Genomic DNA, 19,299 nt, shown 5'->3' with positions numbered 1-19,299 from the left:
AGCATGGTCCGTGCAAGGCCAGAGGCCCTGGTGCTCCTGGGAGCTCTGCTGACTGCACTCCTGGACCCAGCGGGTAAGTACCAGGCGCCCCTAGTTCGGGATGTCTCCCAGTTTCCCTTGGGAGTTGGGGAAGGGAGACGTGCAGGCAAGCGGCTTCCTGAGGCTGGAAGATCGGGTGAGATGGCTGAGCGGCTCAGCCAGATGGGAAACTTCCTGGCGCAGCCTAGACGCCGGGCTAGTATCGCCACTTGGGTCGGGTTGGGGGCGCTCGGCGGTCTGGAGAAGCACGGGCCGAGGCCGTCGGGTCCCAGAGGGGTCGCAGGGAGGCTAGCACTGAGTGGACCACCCTCTGACCCACAGGAGGCCAGGACTCAGTCTCGCTGACCTGGGAAGTGCAGCGCTATGACGGCTGGTTCAACAACCTGAGGCACCACGAGCGTGGCGCTGCCGGTGCGTCCCGTGGTCTGGGGTGGAGAACGGCTAGTGGAGGGCAGGGTCGCGGGAGACCCGGCGCGGAGAAGCCGAGAGAGCGAGCCGCCAGCCGCCCGGCTGCCTGCGCCGCGAATTCCTGTACACCCCTGGGGACAGAAGAAGGGGTCTCGTCAGTGGGAGTGGGGAGTTGGAGGGAGGAGTAGAGCAAGTTTCGTGGGCTTGTTGGAGACGGAGTGCTCAGACAGAGCCCGGCTCCCTGCTTCCCACAGGCTCCCGACTGCGGCGCCTTGTACCTGCTAATTACGCGGACGGCGTGTATCAGGCTCTGGGGGAGCCGCTGCTGCCCAACCCGCGCCGACTCAGCAACGCCGCCATGCGGGGCAAAGATGGGCTGTCATCCAGCCGCAATCGCACAGTGCTGGGGGTCTTCTTCGGTGAGAGCAAAGTGGGAGAACGCGTCTTCGGTGAGGGTTGACCTGGCGCTCAGCTCAGAGCCTGGGGAGAGGGGCCCTGAGGCCTCTCTGCAAGTCCACAGGAGACCGATACAAGACCCCGAACCACTTCCTCTCCCCACCAAGCCTCACTTCAAGCCTTTCTTCCTCTTGGAGGGATTTGGGGGTGTTGATTCGGGGGTATTTGCTCTCCTAATCTTTCTCTTATCACTGACTACAAACCCAGGAGTGCCACTAACCCTCATTATAGCTCTTAGAAGCTGATTCCACTACCGCCCCTCTCCTGTTGTGATTATATCTTCTTTCCCCCGAAGAGGGAGGGAGAGGCAGGATCTGTTAGGAGAGGGGGACTGGCTTGGGGGAGCCCTTACATTAATTATATTATTTTGATTCTCCCAACAACATTATGGGGTGGGCGAGGAGGGTACTATAACCCCACTTTGCAAATTAGAAAAATGTTTTAGAGCTGGTGGCGCGGAATTTGCCTTGGAACATCTGCCTTTAGGCTCTTCAGAAATTGGCGTCAGCCTTGGCGGTGGGGAGTAGCAATTCTCACCAGTTTGCCCCCCGACGCCCGCAGGCTACCACGTGCTCTCGGACCTGGTGAGCGTGGAAAAGCCTGGCTGCCCAGCCGAGTTCCTCAACATCCACATCCCGCCCGGAGACCCCGTGTTCGATCGCGACCAGAGCGGGGACGTGGTGCTGCCCTTCCAGAGGAGCCGCTGGGACCCCGAGACCGGACAGAGCCCCAGCAACCCCCGGGACCTGGTGGGCGGGGAAGGCGGCTGGGGGTGGGGGGTGGGGCGGGACCTGAGGCAGCTGTGGAGAGGCTCCCACCACCCGCAACGGCCGCCCGGCCCTCGCCCGCCCTGAGCCGCCTCGGCCACCCGACCCCCGGCTCAGCCTCCCGCTGTCCCCGCAGACCAACGAGGCGACGGGCTGGCTGGACGGCAGCGCCATCTATGGCTCCTCGCACTCCTGGAGCGACGAGCTGCGCAGCTTCTCCGGTGGGCAGCTGGCGTCGGGGCCCGACCCCGCCTTCCCCCGGAACGCGCAGGACCCGCTGCGCATGTGGACGGCGCCCGACCCCGCCACGGGACGGCGCGGGCCCCGGGGGCTGTACGGTGAGGCGGCGGGGGCGCGGGCTTGGGGCCGACGAGGTGCGCCCCCCTCGGGCCCACCCGCGCTCAACTCCTCCCCTGTGTCCCCACCGCGCGGGCAGCCTTCGGGGCGGAGCGAGGGAACCGCGAGCCCTTCCTGCAGGCGCTGGGCCTGCTCTGGTTCCGCTACCACAACCTGTGGGCGCAGAGGCTGGCCCGCCAGCACCCGCTCTGGGGGGACGAGGAGCTGTTCCAGCACGCGCGCAAGAGGGTCATCGCCACCTACCAGGTCGGTCGCGCGGCCCTGCCCCCACGTCCTTGTCCCCGGGAGACTCCGCTGCCCCGCAGAGCCCTCCTCCTTGGACAAGCCCACCCAGAAACACCCCTCCCCAGACAGCTACCGTCTAGGGAAAGCCCCTGAGAGTGATAAGGAGGCAAAGCGCTAGTTATACCAGAGGTTTTCTCGTGATTGTTATTTAGCTGCCCCTCCCCCCTGCCCTCGTTCCTCGTGGGCAACGGGAACCTCCTCCCCTCTCCTGTTTGAGTGTCTCTCCCGTGACTGCCCTGCCTGGTCCTCGTCTCACACCTAAGCCTTCCTTGAGCTCAGATCCTTCCTGGCCTGGCTGCTCCAGCGCTGACCTCCCATTTCCCCCTCTCTTGACCCTCAGAACATCGCGATGTATGAGTGGCTGCCCAGCTTCCTGCAGCAAGCACCGCCGAATTACACAGGTGAGGGAGTTTGGGGAACACCTGGGCTGAGGAGGGGTTTGGGGAGGGGGAGGGGGTCAGGATCCATAGGACAAAGAAGACAGGTGGGTTCGTGTGACGAGTGTGTGAGGGTAAAGAGCCTATTTCTCTTCTTACCCCTGTGGACAGAGTACCGCCCTTTCCTGGACCCCAGCATCTCTCCGGAGTTCCTGGTGGCCTCTGAGCAGTTCTTCTCCACCATGGTGCCCCCTGGCGTCTACATGAGGTGAGGGAGGGTCTGGCTGAGCATCACACTGGCAGAGGTGAAGAATTAGTGGTCTTGTGGGCCTGGGGCCTTTTTTACACCCCTACAGTTTCATGGGGGAAAAGAAGCAGAATTTGGTGCCCTGAAACAGCACCCTGGGGTAGGAAGTTCAGTCTTAACAGGAAAATCTCCCCATTTCCTCCTAATGGCTGAACTTCAGTTGTTGAGAGCAGGATTTGTCCAGCAGCTGGGTCACTCTCTTCTCTCCTTCCCTTCCTACCCTGTGTGGACAAAGAGCAACCTCTACCTTCAATCCGCACTCATTGCCAAACCCCTGCCATGTTCAAGGAAGTTCCGAGGACACCTCTTAGTACTGGCCAGGCCGCCTCTGAATCCATCGCCCCACTCAACTCCACCTCAACTTCTCTGAATTCTCTTACTGCATCCTTGATTCCCCATTTCAGAAACACCAGCTGTCATTTCCAGATGGTCCTGAATGAGGGTTTTGGCAGCTCCCCAGCTCTCAGAGTCTGCAACAGCTACTGGATTCGGGAGGTCAGCCTGGGGTCAGGGGCAAGGGGAGGTGGGTCAAGGTCAGTCTCATCACACAGGCTGGGAAAAGCAACAATTCCAGTTCTTAGGTGTTGCAGCTCCAGGGTGGTAGGAGTTGAAGGGTAGAGTGATCAGAAAATTATCTGGGGACAACAGCTCAAGAGAGTCTAGGACTGGCCAAGGGCCCTTTATCCTGAGGTGCTGCAGTGGTCCTGAGAAGGACCTGGCTTTAGGGAGGGGCCTGAGAACCTACCTTGAATGTGTTGTTTTATTCCAGAACCCCAATCTGAACAGTGCCGATGCAGTGAATCATCTGCTGCTGGGAATGGCCTCCCAGATTTCGGAGCGGGAGGACAACATAGTGGTTGAAGATCTGAGGGGTAAGCACTGGAGGCAGAGGGGATGAGGGCCCAGAGGTCCGGGAGCCTGGGGACCCTTCTGGGTTAAGCATCAGGCAGACCTAGGGTACCTATAAAGCAGGAACATAGATAAACACACAGCAAACAGCCATTAGAAGAAAACAAGCTTTATTCTAAATTACCAACATCTGAGGGTGTGGGGGAAGGGTGGCACCACAATCTCTGGTGCTTAGGTCGCTAAAGGTTTTTGTCCAGCCCTATGCTGAGGTTAAGGAGGTGGGACGGGGAATTTACTGCTTGGTGACTAGAACAGTCCTGAGTCTTAGGGGAAGAGTTTTGCCAGAAAAATTGCCCCTGGTCACACATGATGACAGTGACCCTGCACCAAGGCAGGGCACATGTCGAGGAGTGCTGAGTGTGGGTAATGCCAACAGCCCAATTCAAGGCTGCTGGGCGAAGAAGGGTTAGAGGGACTGAGCCTAGAGCCTGGTCCTCTCTCCTCCTCAGATTACTGGCCTGGCCCTGGCAAGTTCTCCCGCACTGACTATGTGGCCAGCAGCATCCAACGTGGCCGAGATATGGGGCTGCCCAGCTATAGCCAAGCCCGACAGGCCTTGGGGCTGGAGACCCCAGGGAGCTGGAGTGACCTCAACACCACCGTGGACCGTCAGGTCAGGAATAGTGATGATGATAATGGCAGCTAAAACTTTCTTGTGGTGATACTGTTCTAAGTCCTTTACACATGTAACACATTTAATCTATGTCAAGAATGTTACAGAGTAGAGACCATAATTATCGCCATTTTACTGATGACATAATTGGTAAGTCAGTCTTGGAAGCAGGATTTAAATTCAGCCATCTGATTCCAGAGTATCCTCACCACTGCATTGTACCATTACTGCAGAGTGGCCCCTGGGTTGGGTGCCATTGTCCTATTCCTGCAGGATCTCGCCCCATGAGTTGGGTGACCCTGAAGCTGCTGATCACTGGGGATAGGCGGTCTGGGTAGTGACACACTGGTCCTCCCACCAGACTTGTCACCACCTGAGGAGTGCTGCCTAGATAGAGGACACTTCCTCAGGCCTGAGCAGCAAGCCAGGCAGCTGATGGGGTCCTGTGTTTGAGGGATGGGGCAATAGTGGCTGCCCTCCCAACACAAAACCGTATCCACGCTCACACGCTCCTCACTTCCTGTGTGGCCCCAGGTGCTGGAGGCCATAGCCGCCCTGTACAACCAGGACGTGTCCCGGCTGGAGCTACTCCCTGGGGGGCTCCTGGAGAGCCATGGGGGCCCTGGACCCCTCTTCAGCACCATCGTCCTCGATCAGTTTGTGCGACTGCGGGATGGCGACCGCTACTGGTTTGAGAACAGCAGGAATGGGTGAGGCCTGCCTGGGTTCCCACTTCAGACTCTACCTCGGCCTGGGCCCCAGACCCTCTGCCTGTAAACAGCACCCAGATGTCCCAGCACCCCTCCCCAACCCCTCTCGATCTCTTTTCTCATCTGGGTCCCTGGGCCTGAGTTTGCTGGAGACCTGTGTCCCCTTCCCATCCCAACAATTCCTGGCTTTCTCTAACTTAGGCTATTCTCCACGGAGGAAATTGCAGAAATCAGAAACACCACTCTTCGGGACGTGCTGGTGGCTGTCACCAGCGTGAACCATAGTGCCCTGCAGCCCAATGTCTTTATTTGGCAACAAGGTGGGTGGCCTGGGAGAACACAAGCAATGGTGGCAGAGAAGAGACAGAGGTTGTGTGGGGATCACTTGGTGCTGTCCAGGGAGCTGGGCACCAGGCAGCTCCTTCTGTGTTGGTCTGGGAGGCCTGCATTAGGCCACCTCCCCCAGTAGAGACTAGACTGGTTTGCAGGCTGAACCTTGTGGTCAAGTTGGGATAGATGCTGAGAGATGGGATGTGGAAGAGGAATTTTTGATGGGAACAAGTTCCAGGGAGGAGGGTTTGGGAGAGAGTGGGTACCTGGTCCTTTACAGGACAGAAGGGAAGGCTGCCTGGCCAAGGAGTGGGATCCTCAGGCCCTGAGATCTTCTGTGTCTTTCCCTCAGGTGCACCCTGCCCTCAGCCCCGGCAGCTCACAAGTGAAGGCTTGTCCCCCTGTGTGCCCCTGACTGTGACTCATTTCTTCGAGGGCAGTGGTCCTGGTTTTGGCATCACCATCGTGGCTCTGTGCTGTCTCCCCCTAGGTGAGCCCTTTACCCCTTCGCCCATTTCTCTTCTGGCTCCCCTCCTCCTCACAGACTGTCCCTGCCCCTCATTACCTGCTGGCCTGTAAGGCTAGCTCCTAGGTACATTTGAAGCCAGGCTCAAGGGGCCTTGGGAAGGGAGGGGCGGCAGCCAAAGCCTCAGTGAAGCTGTAGGCGGGGCCGTGCCCCCCCCACCCAGTGTCTCCTTCTGACCCCCTTCAGTGAGCCTGCTTATCTCTGGGGTTGTGGCCTATTTCCGGGGCCAAGAGCTCAAGAAGCTACAAAAGAAAGGCAGAGAGAGTGTGAAGAAAGAAGCAGCCAAAGATGGAATGTCAGGTGAGATGGGGCCAAGGGGCGGGAAGAGGGAAGGGGACAGATGGGGGGGCGGTGCTGGGAGAAAGAACCAGGTTACAGATGTGGGGAGAGAGCCAGGCTTTGGGGGTGCCTGCTCAGACTGGCAGAGTGGAGCTAGCCTGAGGGCAGGGGCCTGGGGACCTCTGCTGAACCACTCTGCCCCATTGTCCCTTCCCTAGCGATGGAGTGGCCGGGACCCAGGGAGAGGAGCTATCCCATCACCATCCAGCTGCTCCCAGACAGGCGTCTGCAGGTCCTGGACAGGCGTCTCTCTGTGCTCCGCACCATCCAGCTGAGGCCCCCGCAGCAGGTCCACCTCATCCTGTCCAGCAACAGCGGACGCCGCACCCTGCTGCTCAAGATCCCCAAGGAGTATGACCTGGTATGGCCCATCCTGCCTCCCCAGCTTGGGCTGCCCTCGCACATCTCCCCTCTCACGGCAAGTCCTCTCCGGCCACCCCGTCCTCAGCTACAGAGCTCAGTTGTGAAGGCTGATGCTGGGAGGAGACACTCCTTTCAGAGGTCCCCAGCCCCACCACACTCTCCCTCTGATCCCCTTTGAGCCTCTCACCTGGCCCCAGCCGGGATGGAATGGGGGACAGCTTTTTTCTCCATCCCCCAACCCAAGACCCTCTGAGGGGAGGCTGAACCAGAAGCTTGAGCCTTCCTCCCACCAGGTGATGCTGTTTAACTCCGAGGAAGAGCGAGGCACCTTCGTGCAGCAGCTGCAGGGCTTCTGTGAGAGCTGGACTCTGGGCCTTGATGTGGCTGAGATGAGTGAGAACGAGCTGTTCAGGAAGGCTGTGACCAAGCAGCAGCGGGGGCGCATCCTGGAGGTCTTCTTCAGACACCTCTTTGCCCAGGTGCCTGACTGTGCCTTTTGGAGGCAGGACCGGGCCCAGGGGTTGAAGGGACCCTGGGCTGGACAGGACCCTATGTGGGGTGATCTAAGCTTCTGCTCTGCGGGCTGGAGATTTCAGTTTCCTCATCTATGAAACAGTGATTAAAATAGGATCCATCCCTCTAGGTTGCTGTGAGGATTCAGGGAGATGGTCTACATCAGTGGTTCTCAAAGTGTGGCCCCTGGACCAGCAGCAGCAGGCTCATCTGGGAATTTGTTAGAAATTCAAGTCCTCAGGCCCTTCCCCAAGACCTAGGAAATCAGGAACTCTGGGGTTGGGGCCCACAAGCCCACCAGAGGCTTCTGATTCACTCTAAAGTTTGATAAACACGGTTCTACGTACAGGGTTTAGCCCAAGTGCTTGCTTCGTTATAGGCATTTAACAAATGGTAGTTACATGTATATGACTTTTAAAATCAGGCACATGACAGCCCTGTCTGAATTGACAAGAGAATGTATCTTTAGCCCCTTCCTCCCTGTCCACTTAACGTCTGCTGCCGCTTCTGTCCCCAGCGTAGGCTCTCTCACTTTGCATTCCCAAACTGTGCCCCTCCCCATTCCCACCCCATCCCCTGCTACAGTCACCCCCTCTGCAGGAAAGCAGAAGCCCAAGTCAGAAGTTTATCTAATGACCGTGAGCAGCCACCAGGACTCACCCTTTCTGAGCTGGACTTTGGGGAGATGTGAGAGGTCACTGAACTGCTTCCAGCCTCACCTCCTTCTCTCCTTCCCTCTGCTGCTGCCCGAGTGCAGGTGCTGGACATCGACCAGGCAGACGCCAGGACCCTGCCCCTGGATTCGTCACAGAAGGTGCGGGAGGCCCTGACGTGTGAGCTGAGCCGGGCCGAGTTTGCCGAGTCCCTGGGCCTCAAGCCCCAGGACATGTTTGTGGAGTCCATGTTTTCTCTGGCCGACAAGGACGGCAATGGCTACCTGTCCTTCCGGGAGTTCCTGGACGTCCTGGTGGTCTTCATGAAAGGTAGGGGGATGGTGGACCATCCCAGGAGTCAGGTGTCTTTCAGCAGAGAGTTGACGGGCATCCCCTATGTCTTGCCAGGCTCCCCAGAGGACAAGTCCCGCTTGATGTTCACCATGTATGACCTTGATGGGAATGGCTTCCTCTCCAAGGACGAGTTCTTTACCATGATGCGGTATGGGGTGGGCCCCTCCAGTCCTGAGACTTCCTGATATTTTAAACAGGAAAACAGGTCAGGTCAGAGGAGGGTAGGCGAGGAGGTTATGAGTCCATCTACACTGAGAGGTGGCCTAGGTACTATATCCTAGACGCTCAGAGCATCCAGCTTCAGAAGTTTATCTGGCCAGGCCCCTGCCTCCAGGAGAGTCTGTATTTGCAGTGCCAACACCACCAGAAAATTCTCCCTAGTTACAAAAGACAACCAACATCAAGATGACCAGTAACAAAGCCCGCTAACCCCTTCTGGATGCCTTTGGGTCTTTGCTAACTCTTCAAATGCTGTGCTTTACACAGTGAGATAATGAATCATGGAGGACGGATGCCCTGGGTTACTGCCAGTATTAACCACCATGACAGGCAGGAGGAGAAACATGGAAAGTTCTTCTATATTCCAACCCTTCTCTCTTCCTGCTTCTTAAGCCATTTCTGGTTGTGGTGTGCCGATAAAGACCAGTTTTGAGCTCACAGGCTTATTCCTGAAGACCGTGCTCCACAGCTGCCTACAGCTCTATAAGGACAGGGTTCATATCTCTCTTTGTTCCCTGCTGAATCCCCTCCTCCGCACTGTGATTGGCACATAGCAGGCATTCAATACATAGTTAACTGAATCAGATGAAACAAATAAGTAAATGAATAAACAGAATGCGTAGAACAGCCCAGACCCTTTTAACTCTTCTACCCCTGTAAGCCTCCTCATTGCTTTCAGCTTTCACCTTAACTGCCACATTCTTTACAGTCCAGATACCACAACTGGACATGGGCTTCTGAAAGGGCTAGGGCGAGGCGCATTGCAGTTGTCCCTCGCTGGGCGTGCTGCTGCAGGACCCTCTAGGAGACGGTCTCTGCCCCCAGGGGCTGAGGTCCACCTCCTTGGCCTGTACTCAGTGTGGCTCTTGCTCAGTCTCACCCTGAGCCAGTGGGATGATGTGTTTTTTAATGTGATGGCAGTGCTTGCTGTGCCGTGCACACAAAGGTCTTTTTCTGCTGGACTCACACAAACTTGCATGTTTGTTTGCTTTTGTCCCAAAGCACAGTCTAAGAAAAGAGTTATGGCGACTGTAGCTGCCACTGTGGGTGCTGTCACATTGGGTGCGGAGATACTCCTGCCTATGCCCCAGGCTGTTGGCACAAGGAAGCAGCAGCCAGTGCAGCTACATCTCCTCTCCCAACCCCCCGCTGGACCACGAACGGGGTGCCCAGTGGTGGTGTGGGAGGTATCAACGTAAGAGCCTGCCACATGAGAGAGCCATGGCACACCTGGACAAGTCCCTACACTAAGTGGACATTCATTCCAGCTGTAGGTGCCCCCCTGTTTGGGGACTGCTTTCTTTAACTGGTCAAGGTCACTTTGAATTTTGTTCTGCCTTTTGAGCCCTTGGCCACCCCACCCAGCTTAGCGTCAGCAGCAGGCTGGATGAACACCTTCTCAGTGCCATTTCCTGGGTCACTGGTAACCACATTAGATAGGCTGGGACACACCCCACCCAGCACCTGCCTGAACCTGACCTTGCCGGGTGACAGGCTGCGTTCGTCTCTCCTCCCTCCCCCTGCCCAGGTCCTTCATCGAGATCTCCAACAACTGCCTGTCCAAGGCCCAGCTGGCTGAGGTGGTGGAGTCCATGTTCCGGGAGTCGGGCTTCCAGGACAAGCAGGAGCTGACGTGGGAGGACTTCCACTTCATGCTGCGGGACCATTACAACGAGCTCCGCGGCACCCAGCTCTGCGTCAAGGGTGGAGGTGGAGGTGTGTGAGTTTGGAAGGCGTCAGGAATGGGCGTGTCTTCAAAATGAGAGTTCCTGGTGCATAGCACTCAGGTCTTATTTCTCTTTTAGTCCTTGATGCCTAGTAGAGAGCCAGGCACGTGTAATCAAGGGCATCACATACACCTGTGCAATTTATGCACAAAGATACCCACTGAGGGGTCAGGGCAGGCTGAAGTCCAGCCTACATTCTACACACCAACCATGTGCATTGGTCTGGGGTGTGTCTGGCCAGAGGAAGAGGCCCTATTTTCTCTACACAAAGGACCTACAGGGTTGCATCCGCCTGGAGGGGGGCCCCTTTTCTAATTGCACTCAGTTGCCACATTGTCTAGCAGTGGCTGCCGCCCTGTGTACAGTGGGTGCTCAGTGTGGGCAGTGAGGGGAGCAAGGCTGGGGAAAGAGATGGGGACATGACCAAGTCACTGGCAAGTGCCACGGCAGCCTTCCTAGGACAGTCTCCTCCCTCGTGGGGAAGCCCGTCCAGCTTCTTGTCCTCCCCAGGTACTGGAGACATTCTTAAACCAAACGTCAGCTGTCGAGTGTCATTCATCACTCGGACTTCTGGGGAACGGTGAGTGGGAATGGGGCACTGGGAGGTGCCCCGGCTGGGTCCCCTGCAGAGAAATGAAGGAGTAGGGCTGGTGGAATCAGCCCCTGGGCCAGACATTTGCTCTGAAAGTAGCTTTCAGCGCACGGTTGTTCTAGCCCAAGTTCCAGCTGCCTCACACACATAACCCCTTACTGCTCAGGAGCCTGGCTCTCTCCCTGCCCCTCCAGGACAGAATCATTCTACAGAACATGTGATCAGATCATGTTCATTCCTTCTGTCTTGCCTTCTGCCTGGCTTCTTTCTGACCGGTTTTATGGGCAGGTTCTGTGGACAGAAATGAGTCCCAGGATCTCTCCCCTCCCACACCAGCCCCAACTCTGACTTGGCAGTTCTTCTCCTGGCTGCAAAGACAAGGGGAGAATGAAACCCATTTTTCTCTTCTCAGTTCTTGCCCTCAGGGAGTGGGGCTCCCTGTCTCAGAAGCCCCAGAGTTGGAGGGCCCTGGGTTGAAGAAGAGGTTTGGCAAAAAGTAAGTGTTTCCCAGACCCTTGACCCAAGGAGACATGGGGAGAAGTTTCAGGGTCTCTGGTCTGCGCACACCCCCACACACAAGGAACCATCCTGAGACTCATTCCAGGTGTCCCTGACCGGATTGGCAGGCTATTGAGTTAATGACTCTTCAACCTCTGCACCCTAATCTTCAGGCAGGGGGCCTGGCACTCGGATGCAACACCAGGCAGTGAGGGGTCTCCTGGCTCCTGCCTGCTTTGGGCACAGCAGTGAGGCCTGTGCAGGGAGCAGGAAGAAGGAAGCACAGAACAGAGAGGAGGAGGTGGAGATGGAGTCATGGGGAGATGGAGGAGTGGGTGGAGAGGGCAAATAAAGCTGAGAGGTAAAGGCTTGGCAGAGTGGATTCTACCCTCCAAAAGCTTTTTCTTTCATCTGTTGTGGCCCATCCTGACCGCTACCAGATCACCAGGTCTCCTTCATAGGGTGGCATTTAGGGGAGTACAGGGTGCCCTGATCTCGGGCCACCTGCCTCCCATTGCTGCAGGGCAGTGGTGCCCCCTCCCCGGCTATACACAGAGGCGCTGCAGGAGAAGATGCAGCGGGGCTTCCTGGCCCAGAAGCTGCAGCAGTACAAGCGCTTCGTGGAGAACTACCGGCGGCACATCGTGGTCGTGGCAATCTTCTCAGCCATCTGTGCCGGACTGTTTGTGGAGCGTGCTTACTGTAAGGAGCGTTCCAGGTTGTGGGCAGTGGGAGGGGAGACGTGAGAGCCTTCTGGTTGTTATTCTTGATCCTCAGGCCTCTGGATAGGGGAGCCCAGCTGTTCTGACTGGGGTCCAGGCTTCTGTGCTGTGCTGATCCACCCCCACTGTGCCCCCAGACTATGCCTTTGCCTCGCCACCCTCGGGCATTGCAGAGACCACCCTCGTGGGCATCATCCTGTCGCGGGGCACGGCGGCCAGCGTCTCCTTCATGTTCTCCTACATCCTGCTCACCATGTGCCGCAACCTCATCACCTTCCTGCGAGAGACCTTCCTCAACCGCTACGTGCCCTTCGATGCCGCCGTGGACTTCCATCGCTGGATCGCCATGGCTGCTGTCGTCCTGGCCAGTATGTGGCTCCTGGGCACGCTCGCCACTGCTGCAGTCCCCTGGGTCGAGCTGTGGGGGAGGCAGTGGGGAGACTGGAGCTACTTATACTTCCTGTTCTCCTCGGGGCTGGAGGTAGAGTTGGCCCTGGAGGCGTCTCTAACAGGATGTGTCTCTTTCAGTTTTGCACAGTGCTGGCCACGTGGTGAATGTCTACATCTTCTCAGTCAGCCCCCTCAGCCTGCTGGCCTGCATCTTCCCCAGCGTCTTTGTGAATGATGGGTCAGTTTTGGGGAGGGTCCCCCTTGGGAATCCTGGGGCAGGCCTCAGGGTACAACAGAAAAGAGGTAGATGGCCCTAGACCCTCCACTCTCTCACTAAGTGAGGGCGAGAAGCTAGCATCCTTGGGGAAGCTGAGAGATGACTTCCTTGCCCTCAGGAAGGAAGCAGGCCGTAATTGGCCAGGAAAGGAGTTTGGGAGATGAAGTCGGAGCCTCTTTCTCACGTGTACCTGACACATAGCTTGCTATCTCAGCCTACTGTCCATTCACTGGGCAAATATTTGTGGAATACGTCCTGTGTGTCCATCCAGGAGCCAAAGAGTAGGGATGCCAAGATACATGCAGTCGTTCAACAACTATTTATTGAGCATTTACTCTGTGCTGGGCATTGTTTGAGCATAGGGATAGAGCATGGAGGTAAGCTCCCTGACCTCATGGAGCTTACAGAATATGAACCAGCACTTCAAGGAAGCAAAGGTCAGCTGTAGTAGGAGAATTCAAGATAACACAGGAGGAAGAATTGCTTTGAGATCAGAGGGTGGAACTGCAGGAAGCTGGGTGCCATATTCTTTGGAAGGACCCTTGGCCATCTGGGTTGAGGCCCAGTAACCTCCGCATTCAAGGCCGTCAGGAACAGAGTCACATTGCAACAGTGGTGGAGCCCCTCCTGCCCCAGCCTGAGGCTCTGGGTGTCTTTGTCCTACAGGTCCAAGCTTCCCCAGAAGTTCTACTGGTGGTTCTTCCAGACAGTCCCAGGTAAAGAGTAGACTGTATGTGGAGTCTGGGGTTTCTGTCTGAGGACTTTTGCTTTTGTCCTCCCTCATCTTCCCATGAATACACACTTGTCTATAGTGGTCATAGGATCCCTTTGCAGCCTCCAGCACAAGCCTCAGCTCCAGCTTCTTTGGGCAAGCTGTTCTGGGAGCCAGGGAGGGATGAGAGAGGTCAGGGAAGAAGAGCGGAATGGGGAAATGCCCTCTGGCATTCTCAGCCCAGGCTGAGGTCCCGAGGCCAGGGGCTCTCTGACCCTGTCCCCGCTGCCCCCAGGTATGACAGGGGTGCTCCTGCTCCTGGTTCTCGCCATCATGTACGTCTTCGCCTCCCACCACTTCCGGCGCCGCAGCTTCCGGGGCTTCTGGCTGACCCACCACCTCTACATTCTGCTCTACGTGCTGGTGAGGGACTTCTCTGGGCAGGGCCAGGCCACAAGGCAGAGATGAGCACTCATGATGTGGGGAGGGAGCAGGGTGAATTGGACGCGAGATCTCAGACCGAGACCCCAGACCCGAGACCACAGCCTATGGAGCCTATGCCAGCCCCACCTACCCTGCCCAGGCCCGGGGCCCAGGCAGGAAGTATCTGGGTAGGGTGGGTGCAGGAAGGGGGCCAGCTGGGCCTGAGCTATACTGACTGGCCATGTCTCCAGCTCATCATTCACGGCAGCTTCGCTCTGATCCAACTGCCCCGTTTCCACATCTACTTCCTGGTGCCAGCACTTATCTATGTGGGGGACAAGCTGGTGAGCCTGAGCCGGAAGAAGGTGGAGATAGGCGTGGTGAAAGCAGAACTGCTGCCTTCAGGTACCAGGCCTGGCCTGACCCTCGGTGGGCAGCATTGGAGGTCAACTCATGGGACGTGGGAAGACAGCTCCCCAGGCCTCCTCATCCCATTGCTGCCTCTGTTAGCCTCTCAGGGACCCCTGCAGCTTTCCTGATGGAACTACAGCCCCCAAAAGAGCTGTGCTTAGTTCCCAGGAGGACTTACAGACAGTGAGAAGTGACTATGAGAAGAGGAGGCTGAAAGTGCATTCAGAGGGGTTTAAGGACAAGAAAGACCCGCGCTTGTGTGGCCTGGCTGCAGGGTGGGGAACCATACCCACCCCTCTCCCATTCCTTCACTCAGAATAACCTCTCTTCAGAGACAGATAAATGGCCCAGACTGCAAGAGTCTGTTGTTGATAGTCAATGTTGGCCAGAGTGGGGATTCACATCAATGTAAAGGGTGGTGGAAGATGACTTAAGTGACAAGGGGCCAGCTAACCTTCAGGACTCACATAGTAAGAAAATTAACCTCACTTCAACTGTATTTCAATCAAGATTATTTAAGAACAAAGTCTCAGCATGGTATTAGCATGCCTTCTGCATCCTCCAGTACTTGCGAATCTCCTTTTTCCACAAAGAGAGAACAAGCCTGAGGCTCAGCTGTGGTCAGGCAACAAACAGTATCCAGCTAAAATTTGATAAAACATGGTACCTTCTGTTTAGACCACATGATACTTAGGCAAGGCAATGTAGGGTATTGGTTAAGAGCTTGGACTCTGGAGCTAGATAGAGCACAGCCTCTGGAGCTAGATAGAGCACATGATGCTGGTTTTCTACTCACCTTAGTGACCTAAATGTTCTTCTCAAGGTAAATTGAATTGAAAAAGTAAGTCAATTTAAAGAAAAATGTTAGATAAATGATAGTGCAGCAGGTGTGCTGATATGGCCCACCATAAAGGTAACCCTCATATGGTGGAGGTTTGGCAAACACTGAGATGGTACCTGGGGAGCCTGAGGTCCCCTGACCTAGTAGGCTGGTATCCAGGACAGTGGTATCAGGCCTGGGCCCTTAGTGGGAAGAAGCAGCAAAGAGGAGGGGAGGGGCTGGAACAGGAGAGCAGAGAAGCCCAGCTCTTGAGTTACCCAGGAAACAGAGGAGGGCGCCCTCCAACTCCCAGCCCCAGAAGCCATACTCGCTCAGATCATGTTACTACTCCCTGTGCCTCAGGTGTGTGGAGAGGACAGGGTACCTGCCAGTCCTCAGGTACCAGGAGCAAGCCCTCTGATCCCTGCCCCTCCCTGCCCATGACCCCCAGGAGTGACCCACCTTGAGTTCCAGCGGCCCCAAGACTTTGAGTACAAGTCAGGACAGTGGGTGCGGATCGCCTGCCTGGCTCTGGGGACCAACGAGTACCACCCCTTCACCCTGACTTCTGCGCCCCACGAGGACACGCTTAGCCTGCACATCCGGGCAGCAGGGCCCTGGACCACCCGCCTCAGGGAGATCTACTCACCCCCGACGGGCGACAGCTGTGCCAAACATCCAAAGGTGCTCATCACTGGTAGCCACTTTTGGGGTTCTGGCATTGATAGAAGGTCCCCACCCTCTCCGACCTTGGGATAAGATGCTCCAGCCACCCCAAAGCCAGACTGGGAGAGGGCTGGGGTGCCTCAAAGAAACTAGTTCTCCCGGTCCTCCCCGCCCCCCCCCCCCATTTCTAACCTCAGAGCTGGGGAAGGGCCAAGCTCATCTCATCTTCCTCTTCTGTTGGCAGCTGTACCTCGATGGACCATTTGGAGAGGGCCACCAGGAGTGGCATAAGTTTGAGGTGTCCGTGCTGGTGGGAGGGGGCATTGGGGTCACCCCCTTTGCCTCCATCCTCAAAGACCTGGTCTTCAAGTCATCCTTAGGCAGCCAAATGCTCTGTAAAAAGGTGAGTGTCCCTCTCCCATTCTTCAAAGAAATGGGGACAGACAGCCTGATTGTGTCCCCACATCCCAGCAGAGTAGCATGATAAAAAGTCCCTGGCTCCTAGGCAACTGGTTCTGCTGGGACCATTCATACCCAGTTGCCCAGATGGCAAACATTTGAGGGAGGGTAGGAGGTGTAGCCAGAAGAGCCTCTGCTGGGATCTGTGGCTAAGAAGCCTTGGATCAGGCCTGTGGGTCCTGCCAGAGGTTTGGTGCCTGTGGGGGGTCCAGGGCTTCCCACCATCTCAGTATAAGCATCTGGGCAGACGAATCTTGAGCTGAGCTGAATCAGAGCTTTAGTTGTGTGTCCCCAGATCTACTTCATCTGGGTGACACGGACCCAGCGGCAGTTTGAGTGGCTGGCTGACATCATCCGGGAGGTGGAGGAGAATGACCACCAGGACCTGGTGTCCGTGCACATCTACATCACCCAGCTGGCTGAGAAGTTTGACCTCAGGACCACCATGCTGGTACGTCAGGGCCGGCCAGGCAGGGTAGCTCAGTGGGTATGTGGGTTGAGGGTAAGGATGGCCAAGGCAGGTGGGTGGACCGCCATCTGGACTAGGAGCTGACCCTGGCTCTGCCTGGCTGTGACCTTCCTCCTCTACTCCCTCCCCCAGTACATCTGTGAGCGGCACTTCCAGAAGGTGCTGAACCGGAGTCTGTTCACGGGCTTGCGCTCCATCACCCACTTTGGCCGACCCCCCTTCGAACCCTTCTTCGACTCTCTGCAGGAGGTCCACCCAAAGGTCAGTCCCACCCCGACCCATCCTTCCCCTGCCAGGACTTCCTGGCCCTCAAGCAGCCTGCAGCTGGGTACTGAGCAGAGGACCTCAGGATGGGGTCAAGCATTGGAGAAGGGCTTCAAACCCCACCCCCTGCCTCCCCAACTCAAGCCGCCTTCTCAGGGCCTGGGGTCAATGGCCTGGTCATTCCAGCCAGGCTTGAGAAGCAGCTCCCTCCTGGGGAGGAAGCCCACAGGCCTCTGATTCTCTGCAACCACTGCCCCCACACACACTTGACAGGTGAGGAAGATTGGGGTGTTTAGCTGCGGCCCTCCAGGAATGACCAAGAATGTAGAGAAGGCCTGTCAGCTCATCAACAGGAAGGACCAGGCCCACTTTGTGCACCACTATGAGAACTTCTGAGCCCTCCCTCCCTGGTTCCTGATCCCTCCGTGGACCAGCCCTGCCAGCAGTTTCTGTCAGAATTCACCTCAGGCATCAGCTGGAGAGCTGGAAGAGCCTCTCCCTCATTGCCCCATCTGTCCCAGGCTCTGAGAAGATAGAGGAGACCCTTCTAGCTTAAGCCACAGCAGGCTGTGGCAGACAAAGTGGGGAGGGGACAGTCCCTGCCTTGTGACAACTATGGAGGTGAAGAGATACAACCGCATTTTCCTCTGATAGGTCCCCATGTCTGTTTTCCTTCCAGAAAATCAATGTATTGCTTTGGTATTTTCTTGGCCTAGGCATTTGAGGGAGGACAGGGTGGGGACACCTGGTGTGAAGAGAGGGTTCAGAGTGAGAATCTCCTCAGAGCCCAGCTCAGAAGTTGCGATGCTAAACCTGGATGGCCTGCCTGCCTCAATTCAGTCTCCGAGGCCTTTTCCCTCCAGCTCTACCCCCCAACCCATTCCTGCTCTGAGAGGATCAGGAACCCTGAGGAGCAACCAGCAACGCCCGCTGCCCTCACCTCTTGGCTGGCCCTTCTCTTAGCCTGCTGGAGCAGCCCCTCAGCTCTGGTACCAAGGGAGTCCAGCCTTTCTGCCAATCATTCAGAGTTCCCACTCAGCTCCCCTCCTCCACAGGACTTGGATGACCAACTGTCCCAGTTTGCCCAGGACTCTCCCAGTCTTGGCACTGAAAGTCTCTTGTCCTAGGAAACCCCTCGGTCCCAGGCAAATCAGGGCAGTTGGTCACCTTCCACAGGAGCCAATCTGGGACATCACCTCCATACTCTTTAAGACCCTTCCTTTTCCTTCTTCAACTGGCTCTTTCCTCAAAAGCTAAGCTGTAATTTAAAAAAAACAAAAGGTATAATTTGCATAAAGTGTACAAATCTTAAAGTTACCATGTACTACATATGTTACTACTACCCAAATCAAGATATAGAACATTTCCATCACCCAGAAACTTCCCTGTACCCCTTCCAGTCAGTCTCCCCAAGCCTTAGAAGCAACCACAGATGTGATTTTTTGTTATTACTCCAGATTCATTTGGTCATACTGAATGTACTCTTTTGAAACTGGCTTGTTTTACTTAGCACAATGTCTCTGTGATTCATCCATGTTGTATATATCAGTAGTTTGTTCCTTTTTATTGATGTGTCGTATTCCATTGTAGAGATTACCACAGTTTATCCAATCTTCTGTTAATAGACATTTAGATTGTTTCTGGTTTTTGATAATTATGAATAAAGCTGCTATGAACTTTCTTAGGACTTATCTTTTGGTGAACATAATGCACTCATTCCTCTTGGGTATGTATCTAGGAGTAAAATTGCTGGGTAATAGCGTCCTCCAGCCAATAGGATCTGTGGCAGGGAGAGTTTCAGGCCATCTCCACATTCCTGCCCCAGGCTTCTGTCCTCATTGGTCATACTCTACCTCTTCTGACAGGTCAGATGCCTTTAGCTCCCTACCCTCTGTACTGAAGGAATCTCTGTGACAGAACTGGAAGAGCACCAGATCAGGAGCTAGGAGACCTGGATACGAGTGCCAACTTTGCCTATATGTAGCTACCGAGGAAAATCCCTCAACTTCTCTGAGCCTGTTTTCTCATGTATTAAAATGTCTGTGTGGGTATTAGGAAGACAGATAGTGATACTGGCCCAGAAAATTATACAGATGAGAAAATTTATGAGAATATATTATACAATTGCAATGTATTTTGATTATTAATCTACCTATTTCCTAACAGCATCAGGCCTCCAGGCCTCCAGCCCTCCTGCCCCTCACTGGGTCTACAACCAGTCACTAATCCCAAACTCCAGCCCCTTAAGTCTCAGCCTTAGCTGTATTCCCAAATCTGGCCCATCAATTCCTTCCTTGTTCCTTTCTAAAGACCACTCAAAATATTTATCTGTCTCATCCTAATT

General features: G+C 55.8%; 1 protein-coding gene across 1 annotated transcript; it reads left to right on the top strand.

Annotated features, from left to right (window-relative positions):
• The first annotated feature begins 3 nt into the window (after nucleotides 1–3).
• LOC132520419 (dual oxidase 2) lies at nucleotides 4–18,551 on the top strand. The gene is made up of 33 exons (XM_060149170.1): nucleotides 4–73; nucleotides 361–450; nucleotides 702–866; nucleotides 1,465–1,652; nucleotides 1,807–2,008; nucleotides 2,107–2,273; nucleotides 2,653–2,713; nucleotides 2,861–2,957; nucleotides 3,401–3,491; nucleotides 3,766–3,868; nucleotides 4,355–4,518; nucleotides 5,053–5,228; nucleotides 5,430–5,548; nucleotides 5,911–6,048; nucleotides 6,271–6,384; nucleotides 6,582–6,784; nucleotides 7,080–7,265; nucleotides 8,057–8,282; nucleotides 8,361–8,454; nucleotides 10,054–10,241; nucleotides 10,763–10,832; nucleotides 11,257–11,340; nucleotides 11,866–12,044; nucleotides 12,202–12,432; nucleotides 12,593–12,692; nucleotides 13,398–13,447; nucleotides 13,739–13,866; nucleotides 14,118–14,271; nucleotides 15,549–15,781; nucleotides 16,008–16,166; nucleotides 16,518–16,673; nucleotides 16,824–16,952; nucleotides 17,229–18,551. Exons 1-33 carry the CDS (start codon nucleotides 4–6, stop codon nucleotides 17,349–17,351), a joined length of 4,638 nt encoding a protein of 1,545 aa, XP_060005153.1. The 3' UTR covers nucleotides 17,352–18,551.
• Nucleotides 18,552–19,299: the final 748 nt, after the last annotated feature.

The sequence above is a fragment of the Lagenorhynchus albirostris genome, chromosome 1 (assembly GCF_949774975.1).
Source record: "Lagenorhynchus albirostris chromosome 1, mLagAlb1.1, whole genome shotgun sequence".
NCBI lineage: Eukaryota > Metazoa > Chordata > Mammalia > Artiodactyla > Delphinidae > Lagenorhynchus > Lagenorhynchus albirostris.
Note: the sequence above shows the minus strand (reverse complement) of the source record. Positions and strands in the feature narration are given on the sequence as shown.

Excerpts from the sequence above, each read along its gene's own strand:
- LOC132520419 (XM_060149170.1), top strand. The coding sequence starts at position 4 with ATGGTCCGTGCAAGGCCAGAGGCCCTGGTGCTCCTGGGAGCTCTGCTG. Across the intron at positions 1,653-1,806 it reads CCAGCAACCCCCGGGACCTG|ACCAACGAGGCGACGGGCTG; the intron begins GTGGGCGGGGAA and ends CTGTCCCCGCAG. Across the intron at positions 14,272-15,548 it reads AGCAGAACTGCTGCCTTCAG|GAGTGACCCACCTTGAGTTC; the intron begins GTACCAGGCCTG and ends CATGACCCCCAG.